The sequence below is a fragment of the Polyodon spathula genome, chromosome 3, assembly GCF_017654505.1.
Source record: "Polyodon spathula isolate WHYD16114869_AA chromosome 3, ASM1765450v1, whole genome shotgun sequence".
Lineage (NCBI taxonomy): Eukaryota > Metazoa > Chordata > Actinopteri > Acipenseriformes > Polyodontidae > Polyodon > Polyodon spathula.
Genome location: NC_054536.1, coordinates 78,393,824 through 78,410,878, shown reverse-complemented (window position 1 = coordinate 78,410,878; position 17,055 = coordinate 78,393,824). Strand labels below are relative to the sequence as shown.

At 40.5% G+C, this 17,055-nt stretch overlaps 1 protein-coding gene across 1 annotated transcript in view; it reads right to left on the bottom strand.

Annotated features, from left to right (window-relative positions):
- The window catches only part of xkr4 (XK related 4), a 103,166-nt gene that overhangs the window by 21,265 nt on the left and 64,846 nt on the right, over positions 1-17,055 (bottom strand). Inside the window, exon 2 of the mRNA XM_041245968.1 lies at positions 12,645-12,844. Within this exon, the coding sequence (XP_041101902.1) occupies positions 12,645-12,844 (200 nt within the window). The remainder of the gene's footprint in view (positions 1-12,644; positions 12,845-17,055) is intronic.

The following is a 17,055-nucleotide window of genomic DNA, read 5'->3' as shown; positions in this document are numbered from 1 at the left end:
GCACCGACCTGGGCACTAGGTCTAGCACAGGGAGGCTCGGGCAACTCTAATCTGGTTTACTGACTTTAAATCAGCACAAATCACAGATTTAATATGCTGTAGCGTGCACAGAGGTAGGGGTCATGGCTGGTAGGTGACACAATCTAAACATGAAGACAACAGCCAATACCTGCTCCTGCAAAGGAGCCCGCCTCTTCTGTACAGTGGTAGTGGTGCTATGCTTCAAAGCCGAAGGTCCTGGGTTCACGTCCTACTTCTCTCAGAGTTACGAGGGCTGCTTATGCTGGGATAAGCCAGTCCAGGTATCAAAGTGCATCTTACATGCCACACACTCCCACTTGGTTGGGATCGGTGTCTCTTTGACTGCCTTGCACTTTGGTACGTGGCACGACATCAGGTGTTGTCTTCCACTGGTCTTCTGTACTCCAGAATTGTGTTCCTATGTTTGTTAACAGTGTTCCGTAACACTGGTTATCTTTGCCAGTTTCTCCTCACATATCATGAACACGTACTCTGATAAAGGGAGATTGTGACATAGTTACTCCTGCCATTAACCCGTGCTTCATTGAATTTCTTCACTTTGACATTCAGAGTGTGTCGAAGCTCTGTTCCTGCAAGCAGGGGTTTCTCACATGCGGAGGTCAGGCGTGAACCTGGGACCTCCCGCTTTGAAGCATAGCGCCTATACCACTATACAAAAGAGCCAGGCTCCTTTGCAGGAGCAGATATCAGGCTTATGTCTTCATGTTTAGATTGCGTCACCCACCAGCCATGACCCTGCCCCTGTGCACGCTACAATGCTTTGCTTTAATGTACACCACATTCAAGTCTATACGCAGTTCCTTACCTTCCCACAGACAGCTATTGTCTTTGAAACCTGTCCTTTTATACTGCCTCTCTTGTTAAATTGTTACCAGGTGTATTAGTTTAACTGTTTGCCAGTCAATCAGTGTTCTGGAATAGCTATGGCATTCTGGGAGACATAGTTTCTTGATACTCGTTTAAACAGCAATAACTACTTTTTTGTTTTTCAGTAACAAAATAAATTTCATCATCACTTTCAATCATCATCAATTTCATCGTCAATTGAAAAAATGGAATAAGAAAACAGTATTTTGATTGTTTATTTGCTGCTTTCCCATAAAATGTCAGATGAGGACACATGTGTGAGAAGAGCACATCATGATTTTGTTTTTTACCAACACAGTGAACAAGCAATGAACAGTAAATTTATGACATGGCAGGATTGTATCAAATAATCTTGCTTGTTTGTAATCCTACAAATAACCAGATGATCAGTTCGATGGACTCCCTTGAATGAAGTCATTTAAAAAGTAGTACTGTAATTCAATTACAAGCATGTAAACATAGACTGGGTCTTCATTTCCATGTCCTCCGTTTTTAGCAAATAACAATTTGAAGTAAAATGCTTTTAAGGGATGCATTCATGCATACAAAACTGTATTTAATCCATCAAATAACATGAGAGTTAAACTTTCTGAATACAGCCCACAATCTCATGTGCAAATGTCACTCCCTAGAATCTCTTGCACATTTGATTATGCTGTTTGCAGAATTAATTAAGGGTGATTAACATTCATTGACTGGCTTTAAAAGAGCATGGTGGGGCACTGGAACGTGCAAAAGCATATCTGAAAATTACATCACGTTAAAACAATCCCAATAGGGCCTATCCATCTAAAAGCTGAAATATTACTGTAGCTACAAAAATGAAACAATTAATGACCTTTTTTTTCTTAAATAAAATATTTATGTTTATTAAATCCCCAATAAAATCATCAGAGTCTAGCAAGAGATATAGTTTAGAAATCCGTAATGTATATATTGTAAAGTTATTTGAAAAATAATTTCAAAAATAGACATGTTAATAGATTATATTTAATAATTAACTAAATGCAAAGTGGGTGAACAGAAGAAAAATCTACATCAAATCCATATTTGGTGTGACCACCCTTTGCCGTCAAAACAGCATCAATTCTTCTAGGTACACTTGCACAAAGTCAGGGATTTTGTAGGCATATAGTCAGGTGTATTATTAAACAACTATACCAAACAGGTGCTAATGATCATCAATTCAATATGTAGGTTGAAACACTATCATTAACTGAAACAGAAAAGAATAAAACTGGGTGAGGAACAGCTAAACTCAGGTAACAAGGTAAGGTTGCTGAAGACAGTTTACTGTCAAAAGTCATATACCATGGCAAGACCGAGCACAGCAACAAGACACAAGGTAGTTATACTGCATCAGCAAGGTCTCTCCCAGGCAGAAATTTGAAGGCAGACAGGGGGTTCCAGATGTGCTGTCCAAGCTCTTTTGAAAAAGCACAAAGAAATGGGCAACGCTGAGGACCGTAGACGCAGTGGTCGGCCAAGGAAACTTACTGCAGCAGATGAAAGACACATCATGCTTACTTCCCTTTGCAATCGGAAGATGTCCAGTAATGCCATCAGCTCAGAATTGGCAGAAAACAGTGGGACCCTGGTACACCCATCTACTGTCCGGAGAAGTCTGGTCAGAAGTGGCCTTCATGGAAGACTTGCGGCCAAAAAGCCATACCTCCGATGTGGAAACAAGGCCAAGCGACTCAACTATGCACGAAAACACAGGAACTGGGGTGCAGAAAAATGGCAGCAGGTGCTCTGGACTGATGAATCAAAATTTGAAATATTTGGCTGTAGCAGAAGGCAGTTTGTTCGCCAAAGGGCTGGAGAGCGGTACACGAATGAGTGTCTGCAGGCAACAGTGAAGCATGGTGGAGGTTCCTTGCAAGTTTGGGGCTGCATTTCTGCAAATGGAGTTGGGGATTTGGTCAGAATTAATGTTCTCCTCAATGCTGAGAAGTACAGGCAGATACTTATCCCTCATGCAATACCATCATGGAGGCATCTGATTGGCCCCAAATTTATTCTGCAGCATGACAACGACCCCAAACATACAGCGAAAGTCATTAAGAACTATCTTCAGCATAAAGAAGAACAAGGAGTCCTGGAAGTGATGGTATGGTCCCCACAGAGCCCTGATCTCAACATCATCGAGTCTGTCTGGGATTACATGAAGAGAGAGAAGCAACTGAGGCTGCCTAAATCCACAGAAGAACTGTGGTTAGTTCTGCAAGATGTTTGGGCCAACCTACCTGCAGAGTTCCTTCAAAAACTGTGTGCAAGTGTACCTAGAAGAATTGATGCTGTTTTGAAGGCAAAGCATGGTCACACTAAATATTGATTTGATGTAGATTTTTCTTCTGTTCACTCACTTTGCATTTTGTTGACTGATAAATATAAACAATTAACATGTCTATTTTTGAAAGCATTCTTACTTTACAGCATTTTTTCACACCTGCCTAAAACTTTTGCACAGTACTGTATATATATATATATCTATCTATCTATCTATCTATCTATCTATCTATATATATATATATATATATATATATATATATATATATATATACACACACACACACACAGCTCTGGAAAAAATTAAGAGACCACTGCAAAATTATTGATTTCTCTGGTTTTACTATTTATAGGTATGTGTTTGGGTAAAATGAACATTTTTGTTTTATTCTATAAACTACTGACAACATTTCTCCCAAATTCCAAATAAAAATATTGTCATTTAGAGCATTTATTTGCAGAAAATGACAACTGGTCAAAATAACAAAAAAGATGCAGTGTTTTCAGACCTCGAACAATGCAAAGAAAATAAGTTCATATTCATTTTTAAACAACACAATACTAATGTTTTAACTTAGGAAGAGTTCAGAAATCAATATTTGGTGGAATAACCCCGATTTTCAAGCACAGCTTTCATGCGTCTTGGCATACTCTCCACCAGTCTTTCACATTGATGTTGGGTGACTTTATGCCACTCCTGGCGCAAAAATTCAAGCAGCTCGGCTTTGTTTGATGGCTTGTGACCATCCATCTTCTTCTTGATCACATTCCAGAGGTTCTCAATGTGGTTCAGGTCTGGAGATTGGGCTGGCCATGACAGGGTCTTGATCTGGTGGTTCTCCATCCACACCTTGATTGACCTGGCTGTGTGGCATGGAGCATTGTCCTGCTGGAAAAACCAATCCTCAGAGTTGGGGAACATTGTCAGAGCAGAAGGAAGCAAGTTTTCTTCCAGGACAACCTTGTACTTGGCTTGATTCATACATCCTTCACAAAGACAAATCTACCCGATTCCAGCCTTGCTGAAGCACCCCCAGATCATCACCGATCCTCCACCACATTTCACAGTGGGTGCATGATACTGTGGCTTGTAGGCCTCTTCAGGTCTCCGTCTAACCATTAGATGACCAGATGTTGGGCAAAGCTGAAAATTGGACTCATCTGGGGGAGCTTCAGCAAGGCTGGAATCGGGCAGATTTGTCTTTGTGAAGGGCGCATGAATCAAGCCAAGTACAAGGTTGTCCTGGAAGAAAACTTGCTTCCTTCTGCTCTGACAATGTTCCCCAACTCTGAGGATTGGTTTTTCCAGCAGGACAATGCTCCATGCCACACAGCCAGGTCAATCAAGGTGTGGATGGAGGACCACCAGATCAAGACCCTGTCATGGCCAGCCCAATCTCCAGACCTAAACCCCATTGAAAACCTCTGGAATGTGATCAAGAGGGAGATGAATGGTCACAAGCCATCAAACAAAGCCGAGCTGCTTGAATTTTTGTGCCAGGAGTGGCATAAAGTCACCCAACATCAATGTGAAAGACTGGTGGAGAGCATGCCAAGACGCATGAAAGCTGTGCTTGAAAATCAGGGTTATTCCACCAAATATTGATTTCTGAACTCTTCCTAAGTTAAAACATTAGTATTGTGTTGTTTAAAAAGAATCTGAACTTATTTTCTTTGCATTATTCGAGGTCTGACAACAATGCATCTTTTTTGTTATTTTGAGCAGTTGTCATTTTCTGCAAATAAATGCTCTATGACAATATTTTTATTTGGAATTTGTTTATAGAATAAAACAAAAATGTTAATTTTACCCAAACACATACCTATAAATAGTAAAACCAGAGAAACTAATAATTTTGCAGTGGTCTCTTAATTTTTTCCAGAGCTATATGTATATATATATATATATATATATATATAAACAGTACAACAATTATAGATCCAAGCCATATCAATAAAAACACACATATACTCACGCGTATACATACAATACATAAATATATTAAAAGCTACAGATATTTATATTTAAATTACATTACAACTATAACAAGTTCACCTCAACGCAGATGACTCTGAATAGTAGTTTTAAACCTGGAGACACAATGGAATCCAGAAGGGCGTTCCGTAACCCCAAGGCTGTGCCAAAGAAACAATAACAAAACAACTGGTGGTCAGAGCAGCTCTGTGGAGTCTCTCAGTCCGGGTCTTTCACAAGCAGAAACTGACATAGAGGTAGAACACAGTGAATGCAAAACCTTATAGAATAAATTATAGATAAATGTATGTATTATATATTTTAAAAAAAGAACACTGTAGAGGCTGAAATAAACAGGTTATATTTTTACTTGTGTTTGTAGTATTTTTGTTCTCAAAAGTCTATACAAAGTGACAACAGAGAAGGCATGATCTTCTCTATTCAATACACACCATTATTCAATAGTAGCTTTACCTAGAGGAATATTCTTAGTAAGGCACAAGGTAATCTGTGTAAAAGTCATATTGTTTTTCTTAATTTAAACACCTAGTTACTCAATATTCAATTTCACAAACTTTTTTTGTGCTAAAATGAATCATTCTGCTATAGACAAAATGGAGTGGTTGTCAGAAAATAGTACAAGTGTAGGGCACCTTGAAATTAGTTTGGGAGCAGTTGCCAATATTTAAAAATACATTTGCAACAATACATTGTACGCAGCAACAGGAAAAGTGACAGAGAGAGAATGAATCCGAGTCAACAATATCCCTCCGGACCCGCGAGTGTGCTGTATAACAGGAACAGAGTGCCCCATACTGGATGGTTTGGCAGTTCATTCCAGTTAATTGGAAGTTGGCCATCCAGAAAGGGGGCGGAGCCACAATACCAGAAGTCATTGTCCTAATGTGGTAGGCGATGTGTCAGTCATGGATTGGAAGAGATGTGATTGCACTTGCTACCAAAGAGGGGCGTAACTGAAGGTATATCCGGGGATGTGGCCAAGCAATCAGTTATGGTTACGCATCGACCTACAAGAAGTACTGTGTTGAAAACCATGAGTTTTTGTGTGTTATTTGCCTGTCTAGTAACCTGTGCTATTTGTCGTTTGTAGATGGCTAACGAATGTGGGAGCTGTCGCTCTAAGCCAGCACCCACCCCAGACCACTCTACACCATTGTTGTCACTAATAATTGTATTAAATCACCGCTTGCACTTGAAGCACTCATTGTTGGACTTGTGATCGTGTATGTTTAAAAGTGTGTGTCCATTCCATTATTATTTCGGGAATGAACCCCTTTTGTGCACAGAGCGATACACACTGCTTTGTAGAGCCTGCGATTATTATTTAAATGTTGCAAACACCAGCAACCCAGCCAAGTAAAGAGCTTTTTTACCATGAACTGTCTTGTGTCTATCATTCCTGAGCACTGCATCACCACTACTCCTGCTCACTCTAATCCACTTTGCCACAGGGTGTTAACAAAAGCTGTGAGAAGAACGCTACATATCGTGCATCTAATAATACAAACTGATGATTAGAATAGTTATGTTCCGGACAGTTTCCAAAGTTTCCTCATATGCTTAGAAAAACAGGCGTGATAAACAAGTGTCAGACTGACGTCAGTTTTCCATGCATCCAAATAGCTCCCTGCGATGCGGTACACCCCACCCCTGTGTGTAATTTGTACTGCATTTATTTAAAATGTATGGTTTGATATTTAAAAACACTTTTTTTTAATTTTACAGCATGCTTGGAGTTAAAATGCCCCATCCGTGCTAAACTTGTGTGAAATGTGAACATCTCCAGAATGATTAATTTATTGCTGATCTGGAGAAGGTCACATGTATAAAAACAAGGAGCTTTGGCTGAATGAGGTTGGGATATTCAGAGGCGGAATGTGAGGTAAAGAGAACTAGAGAAATACCATAACAATTGCTACTCATGCTGCTTTAAAACCAGCACAATACTTGTTTATTCCCTGTGTGCGTTTATTGTCTGTTTTGGCCAACGTGCAGTTTTGTTTTATAAAAGTGTTTTGTTTTTTGTTCAAACATTTTATTTGTTTATTTAATAAATCTGCACACCAGCACATTCAACCAAAATACTGTGTCCTGCATTTTCTAGTCTGACGTCACCAATCAGCCATCTGGGTCACAGTCCCACATTCTCCTGACAGAAGATAACTACAATGCATCACCTTGTCACAGATACAGGGAATTGAATCTATCCTACTTAAGGTGAAACCAGTTAAAGGGATCTGGTGTTTTCAACAATTCATTTGCAGCAGAAAAATAATTGACTTCCGCTATTGCTTAATTCAACGATTCAGCGGGCAAAATATACAAAGATTGATTCCACCTTTTCACAATGTCAAAAAAAATAAAGAAGCTTTTTTATTGTTAAAAACTATAATACTGTTATAATTTTAGTGTCAGACTCGGTTTTACCAAGTGCTTTTTACCACTTAAATGTGAAAATACAAACTCTATTAAATCAGTAGTATAATAAAGCAACCTTTTTATTACATTGTACATTACATCTGCGCATAGTCACGGAGGGACGGGTGAGAGTGGTATCTTATAGCACTTTACATTTGAAACCAAATATATGTATATGTTCTTCTTTTAATTAAAACACGATTTATAATAAGTTATAATAGTAAAGTTGACCCTGTATATTACGGTGTAGTCATCTTACACCCTAAATACGTTATCATACAGTTATATATGCAACAGGCCATGTACAGTACCTACACATGTCTGAATCTCAATGGTTTCTCGTGCAATGGAAAACAACTTGTTAATGTACAGTATGTACTTTATTTCTTCAATTCTTGGTTATCCTCTCAATCACAAAAATGCCAAACTAGCAGTCATTTTAAAAATGCAAACTAGAATGTAACTACATGCAGTTAATACAGTATATCTGTATTTTGAAGTTATGTCCAATAATGCTCTAGTGACACTATGTGTCTAACAAATAACTCAATCAATGTTTAAAAAAAATACAGTTAGGCTTTTTTTTTTTTTTCTATAGTGATTGTTGTAGACAGATGGTCTTTCCAGGTCTGACTGATATTAAATTGTAGTGACTTCAATTCAGTAAACAGGGTCCACGGCACCACTTGATCACAAAGCATGCCCTTTAAAAGGCATCTTTAATCCCTACTCAAGATTGTTGGGGAACTGACAGATGACCTTGTTTTACTCCAGTGCTTGTAGGAAACGGTGCAGCTATGGACAAATCAGCAAAAAGCTTGGGATCTGGCCGCCAATGCACTTTAAATCAAAAGCAATTACAGGATGACAATTAGTCCTTGTCACAGTGAACAAACCTGCCCTGCCTTTGCCTTCCGATATCAGGAAACCAAATAAGAAAACAAGGCCAGTGCAGCTGGAACTCACACTACAATAATAAAGTATATATGGTTGGACTAAATTATGACTTCCAAGACTGAGATACCTTTTGTTAAGTGTGTTCCTTTTTCATGTAAAATATGGGCCATTATAAAAAGCATCAAAATTCACAGTCCCCAGGATAGGGCTAAATGGAGAAAAGAAACTTGAGAACTTTAGAATTGATAGAACTTTAAGAAAACAAATTGCACTTTAACATTCTAAAGCGTTTCCCTTCTAAAAGTAGAACTGCATAGTATAATTGTAGGTTTTCCTTTACATTAATTTACTAATTACATTACAGTCATTTAACAGATGCTTTTATCCAAAGCGACTTAGAGACTTGGGGGTGGAACTATGCATCACAACTGCTGTTGCACAGTCACTTACAATAGAACCTCGTTTTCATCTGATAGACGGAGCACAAGGATTTGCTCAGGGTCACACACAGTGAGTCAATGGTTGAGCCAGGATCAAGCCTTTTTCTTTAACCATTGGACCACAAAGCCTCCCAAGTTAGGCTTAAAATATGGACAGCAGCATATACATTGTCAGATGCATCTTTAATGGGTTGTTACTGCAAAACAATGGATGATTTCTTACACAAATAAAACATGAGGACTTCACTCTAAGTATATATGTATAAAGTGGTAAAGTGGTTTATTTGGGAAGGGTATTTTAGCTTTTTTTTTTTTTTAAGTAGTAATGTATATTAATAGATTGGCTAATTGTGATTGATGTCCTGGGCAATTGAGAAGCTTTCAAGTGTTTCACTACTTATAGAGTCTGAACCACAGGTTAAGTAGCGGAATTCCGGAAAATACAACGTTACACATCCCTACGTGTTTCTACAACTGTTTAAATAATGTACCTGTAATTTTTCTTGTCATTGTTAACATCCTGACAACTTTTTACCTTTTTAAACTTTAAAGGCTGTTTCACGTCTCTTTTCAAAATGCCTGTTCTAGTGCACCGATCGTGTAAGGATTATTGCCCACATTGTCAAACAAGTAATACAGCAGTAACAATCCATGATGCGGTATGGAACTGAAGAGCCAGAGCATTTGTGTGACAGAGAGCGAATTAATCCGAATTAACAATCTCCCTCTTGACCTGTGAGGGCACTGTACAACAGGAACTGTGTGCCTCGTACTCAAAGGTTGGGCATTTCATTCCAGGGGCAGTCGGAAGCTGACCATTCAGAAAGGGGGCGGCGTCACGGTACCGAGTCATTGCCCTGGTATGGTGAACAAAGTTTCAGTCATGAATTGGAGGAGACATGATTGAACTAGCTAGCGGAGGGGGCGGGGCTGAGGGTACTTTGGGGGCGTGGTGCCGTAATCGGTTCCTTTGTTGTGGTTAATGAGAGGAAAGAAGGACTGGGGAAACGTGAGTGGAGTGTTTTGTTAATTTGTAACCTGTGGTTATTTGTCTTTGTCAGATGGCTAATACGAACTCGGACGCGGCAGCATGGAGCCAGCGCTAAGCCCGGACATGTGCTTGTAATATACCAGCACAGCTGAAAGCCCCGCACCTGCACTAAGAGCACACAGACTCTGGAGACGTGTTTTGTCTTCATATTTTGGGATTGCAAATCCCTTTTGTTATATGCTGGCAATACCTATTGTTGGGTAGAGCCAGCCTTCTTATTTGACGGTCTCAAACAAAGGAGGAGGCTGAATTAAAGAACTGTTTGGATCATAACTTTATGTCTGTCATTGTCTGAGGCACCTGCATCACCCCTACATGTACCACAGCGCACATGTTCACAATTTATTATGTTTTTATTTTTATTTTTTTAAATCACTGCTTCCTGCAGTGATGTAGAGGACATATTTCAATCCTCAGTGTACTACAGCGGACGTTTTGAAAAGAGCTTTGAAACAGACTTGTAAGTTATAAGTGTAAAAAGTGATCAGGATGTTAGCAATGAAAAGGAAAATCACAGGTTTGTTATTTAAACAGTTGTAGCAACACGTGGGGACATATAACGGTGTATTTTTGAGAACCCTGCTACTTACACTTTAAATCTATCACTTTTTTTTCACATAAATTAGTAAGTAATATTGGCTGCAAAAAAGAAACAGGATAGCTCCTTTAACTGATCTGTAATAAACAATTTTTTTGGACCCAATTCCCTGGTTTGCAATTTAGGCTTTGACCATCAAAGTGGCAGGCGGCTATCTGGGAGCTGATTAACATATATAAAGTTTACAGTAGATTGTTGGAAATTCATTACAAAAAAACATATAGACCTACCAATCAAACAAGCTATTAAAGTAGCAGATTGATCTACCACATTTCAAATAGCTCTTAATATGGATAGAGGAAAGTCTTTTTATAGTTAGTTAGTTAATACAGTACCCTAGACAGGGAGGGGAGTATTAAACAAATCCAAAGCAGAAATCATCTTGTTAATGAACAACAGTGCACAGTCTATTAAATTCCTAAAAGCTCTTTAGCGCACTTTGCTGGAAAAAAAAAAAAAAAAAAAAAAATATATAAATATAAACGCAACATGTAAAGTGTTGTTCCCATGTTTCATGAGCTGAAATAAAAGATCCCAGAAATTTTCCATACACACAAAAAGCTTATTTCTCTCATATTTTGTGCACAAATTTGCTTACATTCCTGTTAGTGAGCATTTCTCCTTTGCCAAGATAATACATCCGCCTGACAGGTGTGGCATATCAAGAAGCTGATTAAACAGCATGATCATTACACAGGTGCACCTTGTGCTGGGGACAATAAAAGGCCACTTTAAAATGTGTAGTTTTGTCACACAACACAATGCCACAGATGTCTCAAGTTGTGAGGGAGCATGCAATTGGCAGACTGACTGTAGGAATGTCCACCAGAGCTGTTGCCAGAGAATTGAATGTTCATTTCTCTACCATAAGCCGCCTCCAACGTCGTTTTAGAGAATTTGGCAGTACGTCCAACCGGCAACAACCTCACAACAGCAGACCACGTGTAACCACGTCAGCCCAGGACCTCCACATCCGGCTTCTTCACCTGCGGGATCGTCTTAGACCAGCCACCCGGACAGTTGATGAAAATGTGGGTTTGCACAACCAAAGAATTTCTGCACAAACTGTCAGAAACCGTCTCAGGGAAGCTCATCTGCATGCTTGTCGTCCTCACCAGGGTCTTGACCTGACTGCAGTTCGGCGTCGTAAACTACTTCAATGGGCAAATGCTCACCTTCGATGGCCACTGGCACGCTGGAGAAGTGTGCTCTTCATGGATGAATCCCAGTTTCAACTGTACCTTCCATGGCCTGCATACTCACCAGACATGTCACCCATTGAGCATGTTTGGGATGCTCTGGATCGACGTGTACGACAGCGTGTTCCAGTTCCCGCCAATATCCAGCAACTTCGAACAGCCATTGAAGAGGAGTGGGACAACATTCCACAGGCCACAATCAACAGCCTGATCAACTCTATGCAAAGGAGATGTGTCGTGCTGCATAAGGCAAATGGTGGTTACATTAGATACTGACTGGTTTTCTGATCCATGCCCCTACCTGTTTTTAAGGTATCTGTGACCAACAGATGCATATCTGTATTCCAAGTCATGTGAAATCCATAGATTAGGGCCTAATGATTTTATTTCAATTGACTGATTTCCTTATGTGAACTGTAACTCAATAAAATCTTTGAAATTGTTGCATGTTGCGTTTATATTTTTGTTCAGAGTAAGTATGCACTGACACAAAAGGTTTATGGAAGAGATCTGTATAAACAGGGCTGAAGTTACAAAATGATGAGCCAGTATCTTATATTAAACATTAACTGTTAGCAAAAAAATTTTTTTTTTTTTTTTTTTTTTTTTTTTTTTAAACATATCTCCCTGTTAAAAGATCATAAGGGTCAGCAACATACTTATCTAACTGAATTCCATAACCATTAACTGCTGTTGAATCTAAGCTTATATAACTTAATGCTTCAGAAATGCCAATTCAATAAGGGGGCAAAAACTTATGTAATAAGGGGCTTAGGTAAGTCAGAACCAACTCTTATTCAGTGGGACATGTCTGAAAAGTAAACTTTGAAGATAAAATCCTTACCTTGGAGAGCCTGTAAGTGGTGGGTCTGAATTATAATGCAGAGCTGCAGGACAAGTTGCGGAGCGCTCTCCAGAAAGGTAGCTAGCAAATGCAGCATACTCACGTCTGCATACTCATACACCATTCTCCAATAAAAGCGCCACCTGTCATTCTCTCCACTCCGACGGCTTCTTATGCCAAGGTATATGGTGTGGAAATACCTACAAACAAAACAAGTTTTAAATGATGTTCAGTTTGATACTATACATCATGTGAATATGAAAGCACAAGGGTAACAGAACAGCACCTTATTGTACCACAGAAGGCAGACAGTTAGTCTCTGCCACGATATTAACCAGCTTGTTGCATCCTCTCACAATGTTTTACCCACAGTGATTTCAGCCATGTTTTACAATAATATTGTATAACACACATTCTTCTCATATTTCAATTTTAACCCAATTTGTAGCCTGGAGACTTTGACATGAAAAAATATCTAAAAAAAATTACCATGAAACTTGTTATGTTGTGCTTGTGCATCCAACTCTATTCAACAGACATAAAGCTTCTCACACAAAGATTTAATAACTTTGTCTTGACAGTGGTTTCTGAATTTACCATGGCTCCAATATGTATCTGCACAAAGTAACTTAATATTAAATAATGGTGCTTAGCTTGGCCTTGACAGTCCTATTAGCCTATATTAACAGACCCCAATGCGACCTTGATGATAATATCGACTGCTTGTTATACTCTAGACCCAAAGCAATTAAGGGGGTCGCTGCAAATCTGCTGCCACCTAGAGAGTTAATGCTCTGTTGTACCTTCCATCGCAAGTAAAATGTTGCACTACCTTCTACTGAATGCTACGCACCCTGTGTTCCCCGCTGGTCTCCAGGGGAGCTGGGGACCTGGGATAGAGGGTCCTGCACGGAGCGCTCGCGTCGGGAGAGATCCTGCGTCACTTTACCGACTCGGACACCGCATGCCCTTTCTGCGGTCGGTCCGAGTCGGTGGCTCACATTTATTTTCTTTGCGCCAGGCTGCAGCCGTTCTTCCTGCTTTTGAAGAACCTTCTGCTGCAGTTCTGGCTGCATTTCTCCCCCACCCTCCTCATCTTCGGGCACCCTGTTCGTGGCTCCAACAAAAAGAGAGACCTCCTCGTCAATCTGCTCCTGGCTCTTGCTAAACTGGCCATTTACAAGACCAGGAAGCGTAAGATGAGCGGGGAAGGTCTCTTTGACTGCGGTGCCATGTTCAGGGCCCTCGTCCGTTCTCGGGTTAATTTAGAGCACGCCTACGCGGAGTCTGCTGGCGACATGGCATCGTTTGTCGACCAGTGGACTCTAGGGGGCGTGCTCTGTACCACCTCCGCGTTTTCTTTGAATATTTAATTTACAGTCCTTTTTCAACCGGTTTCTGTTTAATTAGTTAAGATCCGTCCTTTTTAGCACCCCCAAGGTTGTTAATTTGAATTTCTTTCCAGCTGTCTTTGGACAGCTGGTGTAGTCCCGTCAAACGGGCTTTAAATAGGACTGTATGCTATGCAGAAACTCCTGAGAACTCCAGAGCCCGTACCACTGCAGCACCAGTGTCAGTAAAATTATTACAACGCCAGGGAAACCCTGTTTAAATAAATCAAACCAGGGTTGGACAACACAAGTTATTGTAAAGATAATTAAAACAGGACGATCTTTCTTGAAAACCATCATTTATTTAAGGAATTTCATTAAATCTATTTGTAGGAACACAAATAGTAAGAACATTTGCTATGCAGTGGATAGTAACATTTTATCTGGTAGTACTGCATTATAAAATATACATGAATATATCTCATTATATCTATGTGTAGTATAAACCAGTGGCCTATTTGCCACAATCCCCCCCACTGTCATGCAACCCTTGCATATTTATGAATAAATATGCTAAATATACATTTTCAGCGCCATTCCAAGATAAGAGGGAGTTTCTGTGGCATCAAGCCGTCATGGAAGCTTGGTTTGAAATGTAAGCTGCTCTGGCTCCTGAATTGGAACAAATAATTAAAAGCTAAACAAGTATCCTGCTACTTAAAGTTTTAACTTGTGTGTGGTAGTCTCAAAATCCCCAAACAAATAACTGCAGTGCTCAGCCTATCAGGGTTAAAAATGGCAACTTGTTTTAATTAACATTTGTTTTTTTTCAAGTATGTAACTTTCTGTATCAGGCATTTTACAATCAAGTGCAGCAGGTCCCCAGAGTTATTAACAAAGGTTTTCTAGTCAACACAATAATTCATAATGAACAGGCCCTAGAAGCTTAGAAACAATTTCAATATCTTACAATACCCATTAGAATGAATGCATTTAGTTCACTATTAAATAATACAAACAAAAGCACGACACACCAGAATTATCCCAATGAATGGATTCTTCTTGTTTAGATAAAATGCATATCAATGTTTTATTAATCACATCCCATATGACTCTTTTGATCTCAGAAGTTTCAATCACTCTTGTATCCTCAATACAGCTCTGAGAGGCACATGGGAACTGTAAGCCCCCGTTGTATACAATCAGACCGATGTAGAACCTCCCTGAAAAGTAACAGAAGGCTATTCGCTGTGTAGTTGTTACATACATCTGAATCGATGCAACATAAGAAGACCTAACAGGTGGGCTCGGGCTCCCTGTTTAATGATTTACTATATTTTACTGACACGATTGTGCAAGTATTGTGATGAAGCAATGCTGTTTTTATACTTTGTGTGCTGGATAGGTATTTAAATTAGCAATATACATTAGTGGTATTGACAAATTAAATAACATGAATTTTAAAGTCACTAGGATGAGACACATGAGACTAAAAATAATACAAAGTGAATGGAAGCAACAAACGAAACTTTAGTTAGGACAAATCTAATATTTCACATACATACCAATCAATACTGCCATTTAGGTTTAAGTTTAGTTTTTAGAAGTTATAAACCATTGATTTGGTTTCAGATCAATGGCTGGCAATGAACACCAAAGTAGAAAACAGAGGCTGAGGTTGTGGATGCAACCTCGGTTCTCTGAAAGAGAAAATAGCCATCAACTAACGGGTATCACCATCAGGTGATAGGATTATGCTGAGCTTAATATAAAAGCTGCCTTTAGGCTGCCGTAGCTCTGACATCAGCGCCCCGCCCCTTGGGTGCTGAATAACTATGCTGAGAGCAGGAAGCTCAGTCTCTTTTGCTTCAGGCCGCAAGGGCTACTGAAGTGACCTCGCTGCTTGATGGCTTTTTTCTCTTTCAGAGAACCGGGGTTGCATCTGCAACCTTACATTCTCTTTCAATTTGAAAATAGCCATCAACTAATAGGTACTGTGTACCAAAGCAGTCACCAGGGAGACCATGCGATAATGGTTTTAACTGGAACTGAAGGCCGTAACCAGCCCACATAGCTTGAGCACCCAACTGTCGTTGGTGCTGATTTGCCAGTAAAGTAACTGGGAGAAAGGGGTTGAAGGCTGCTGTGGCCCTTCAGGGATGCTGAGCCTTAGGTCGCGGGAACCTTGGACATCAGTTGCCCCTCTTTGCAGGCTGACCGTGCTGCGAAGCAGGTGCTGCCGGGCATGCCTTAGGGGCACAAGCGGGCCTGGGTGGAGGCTGTCGCCCCCACAGGGGGGGACCCTTAGCGGGCAAGCCAGGCTTCTGTGGGAGCAGCTGGGCATACTGCCTTACGCCTCCCTGGTCGTCAGATATCTCTGGAGCATCTCCTCCACTGCGGGACCAAAAGTATGGCCAGGAGTGATAAGGGCATCCAGGAGACAGGATGTCCTGCTCCTTAACTGTAGTCTGGGAAAGCCAGAGTTACCGACTGGTGACCACCAGCACTGCGAGGCATCGGCCCTCCTCTGTAGCCGTGAGTAGGACCAGTCTGGTGACTGCCTCGGAGACCTGGTTTAGCTCTCGTCTCTGAGCCGCCATAATCATGTCAGGGAGCTCCTTGATAAGGATCACCTGATAGATAGAGCAAGCTCGAAATGTTAGAAAGCCTAGCTGCTTGGTAGCAAGTGGCACAAACTTTCTTGAGGTGCGTCTCTGTTGTCCTACATTGCCTATTCGGACATTGTATGTCCTTAGCTGGCCCAATGCCCAGCGCCTGTACGAGGGCTGCAATGGTGGTCCTCCGGGGGGAAGGCTGCCAAGCCGACACCTTCTGCTCCCTGCATGTTAATGAAAACCCATGCTTCAGCAACTGTACTAAGTGCTGAAGACGGATTGGACCAGGTAGACTGGATTTCCCTGACAAAGTCTGGGAAAATCGCTAGTGTCCTGTTACGCACCGGCATAGCCGGCGGAGCCCTGGGGCTCCTTGTTCCTGGGCCATTCCACCCCTAGGCGTTGAGCTTCTTGCTCAACCAGAGTCTCAAACATAGGCCCTGGAGATGCCTCCCGTTCCTGCTG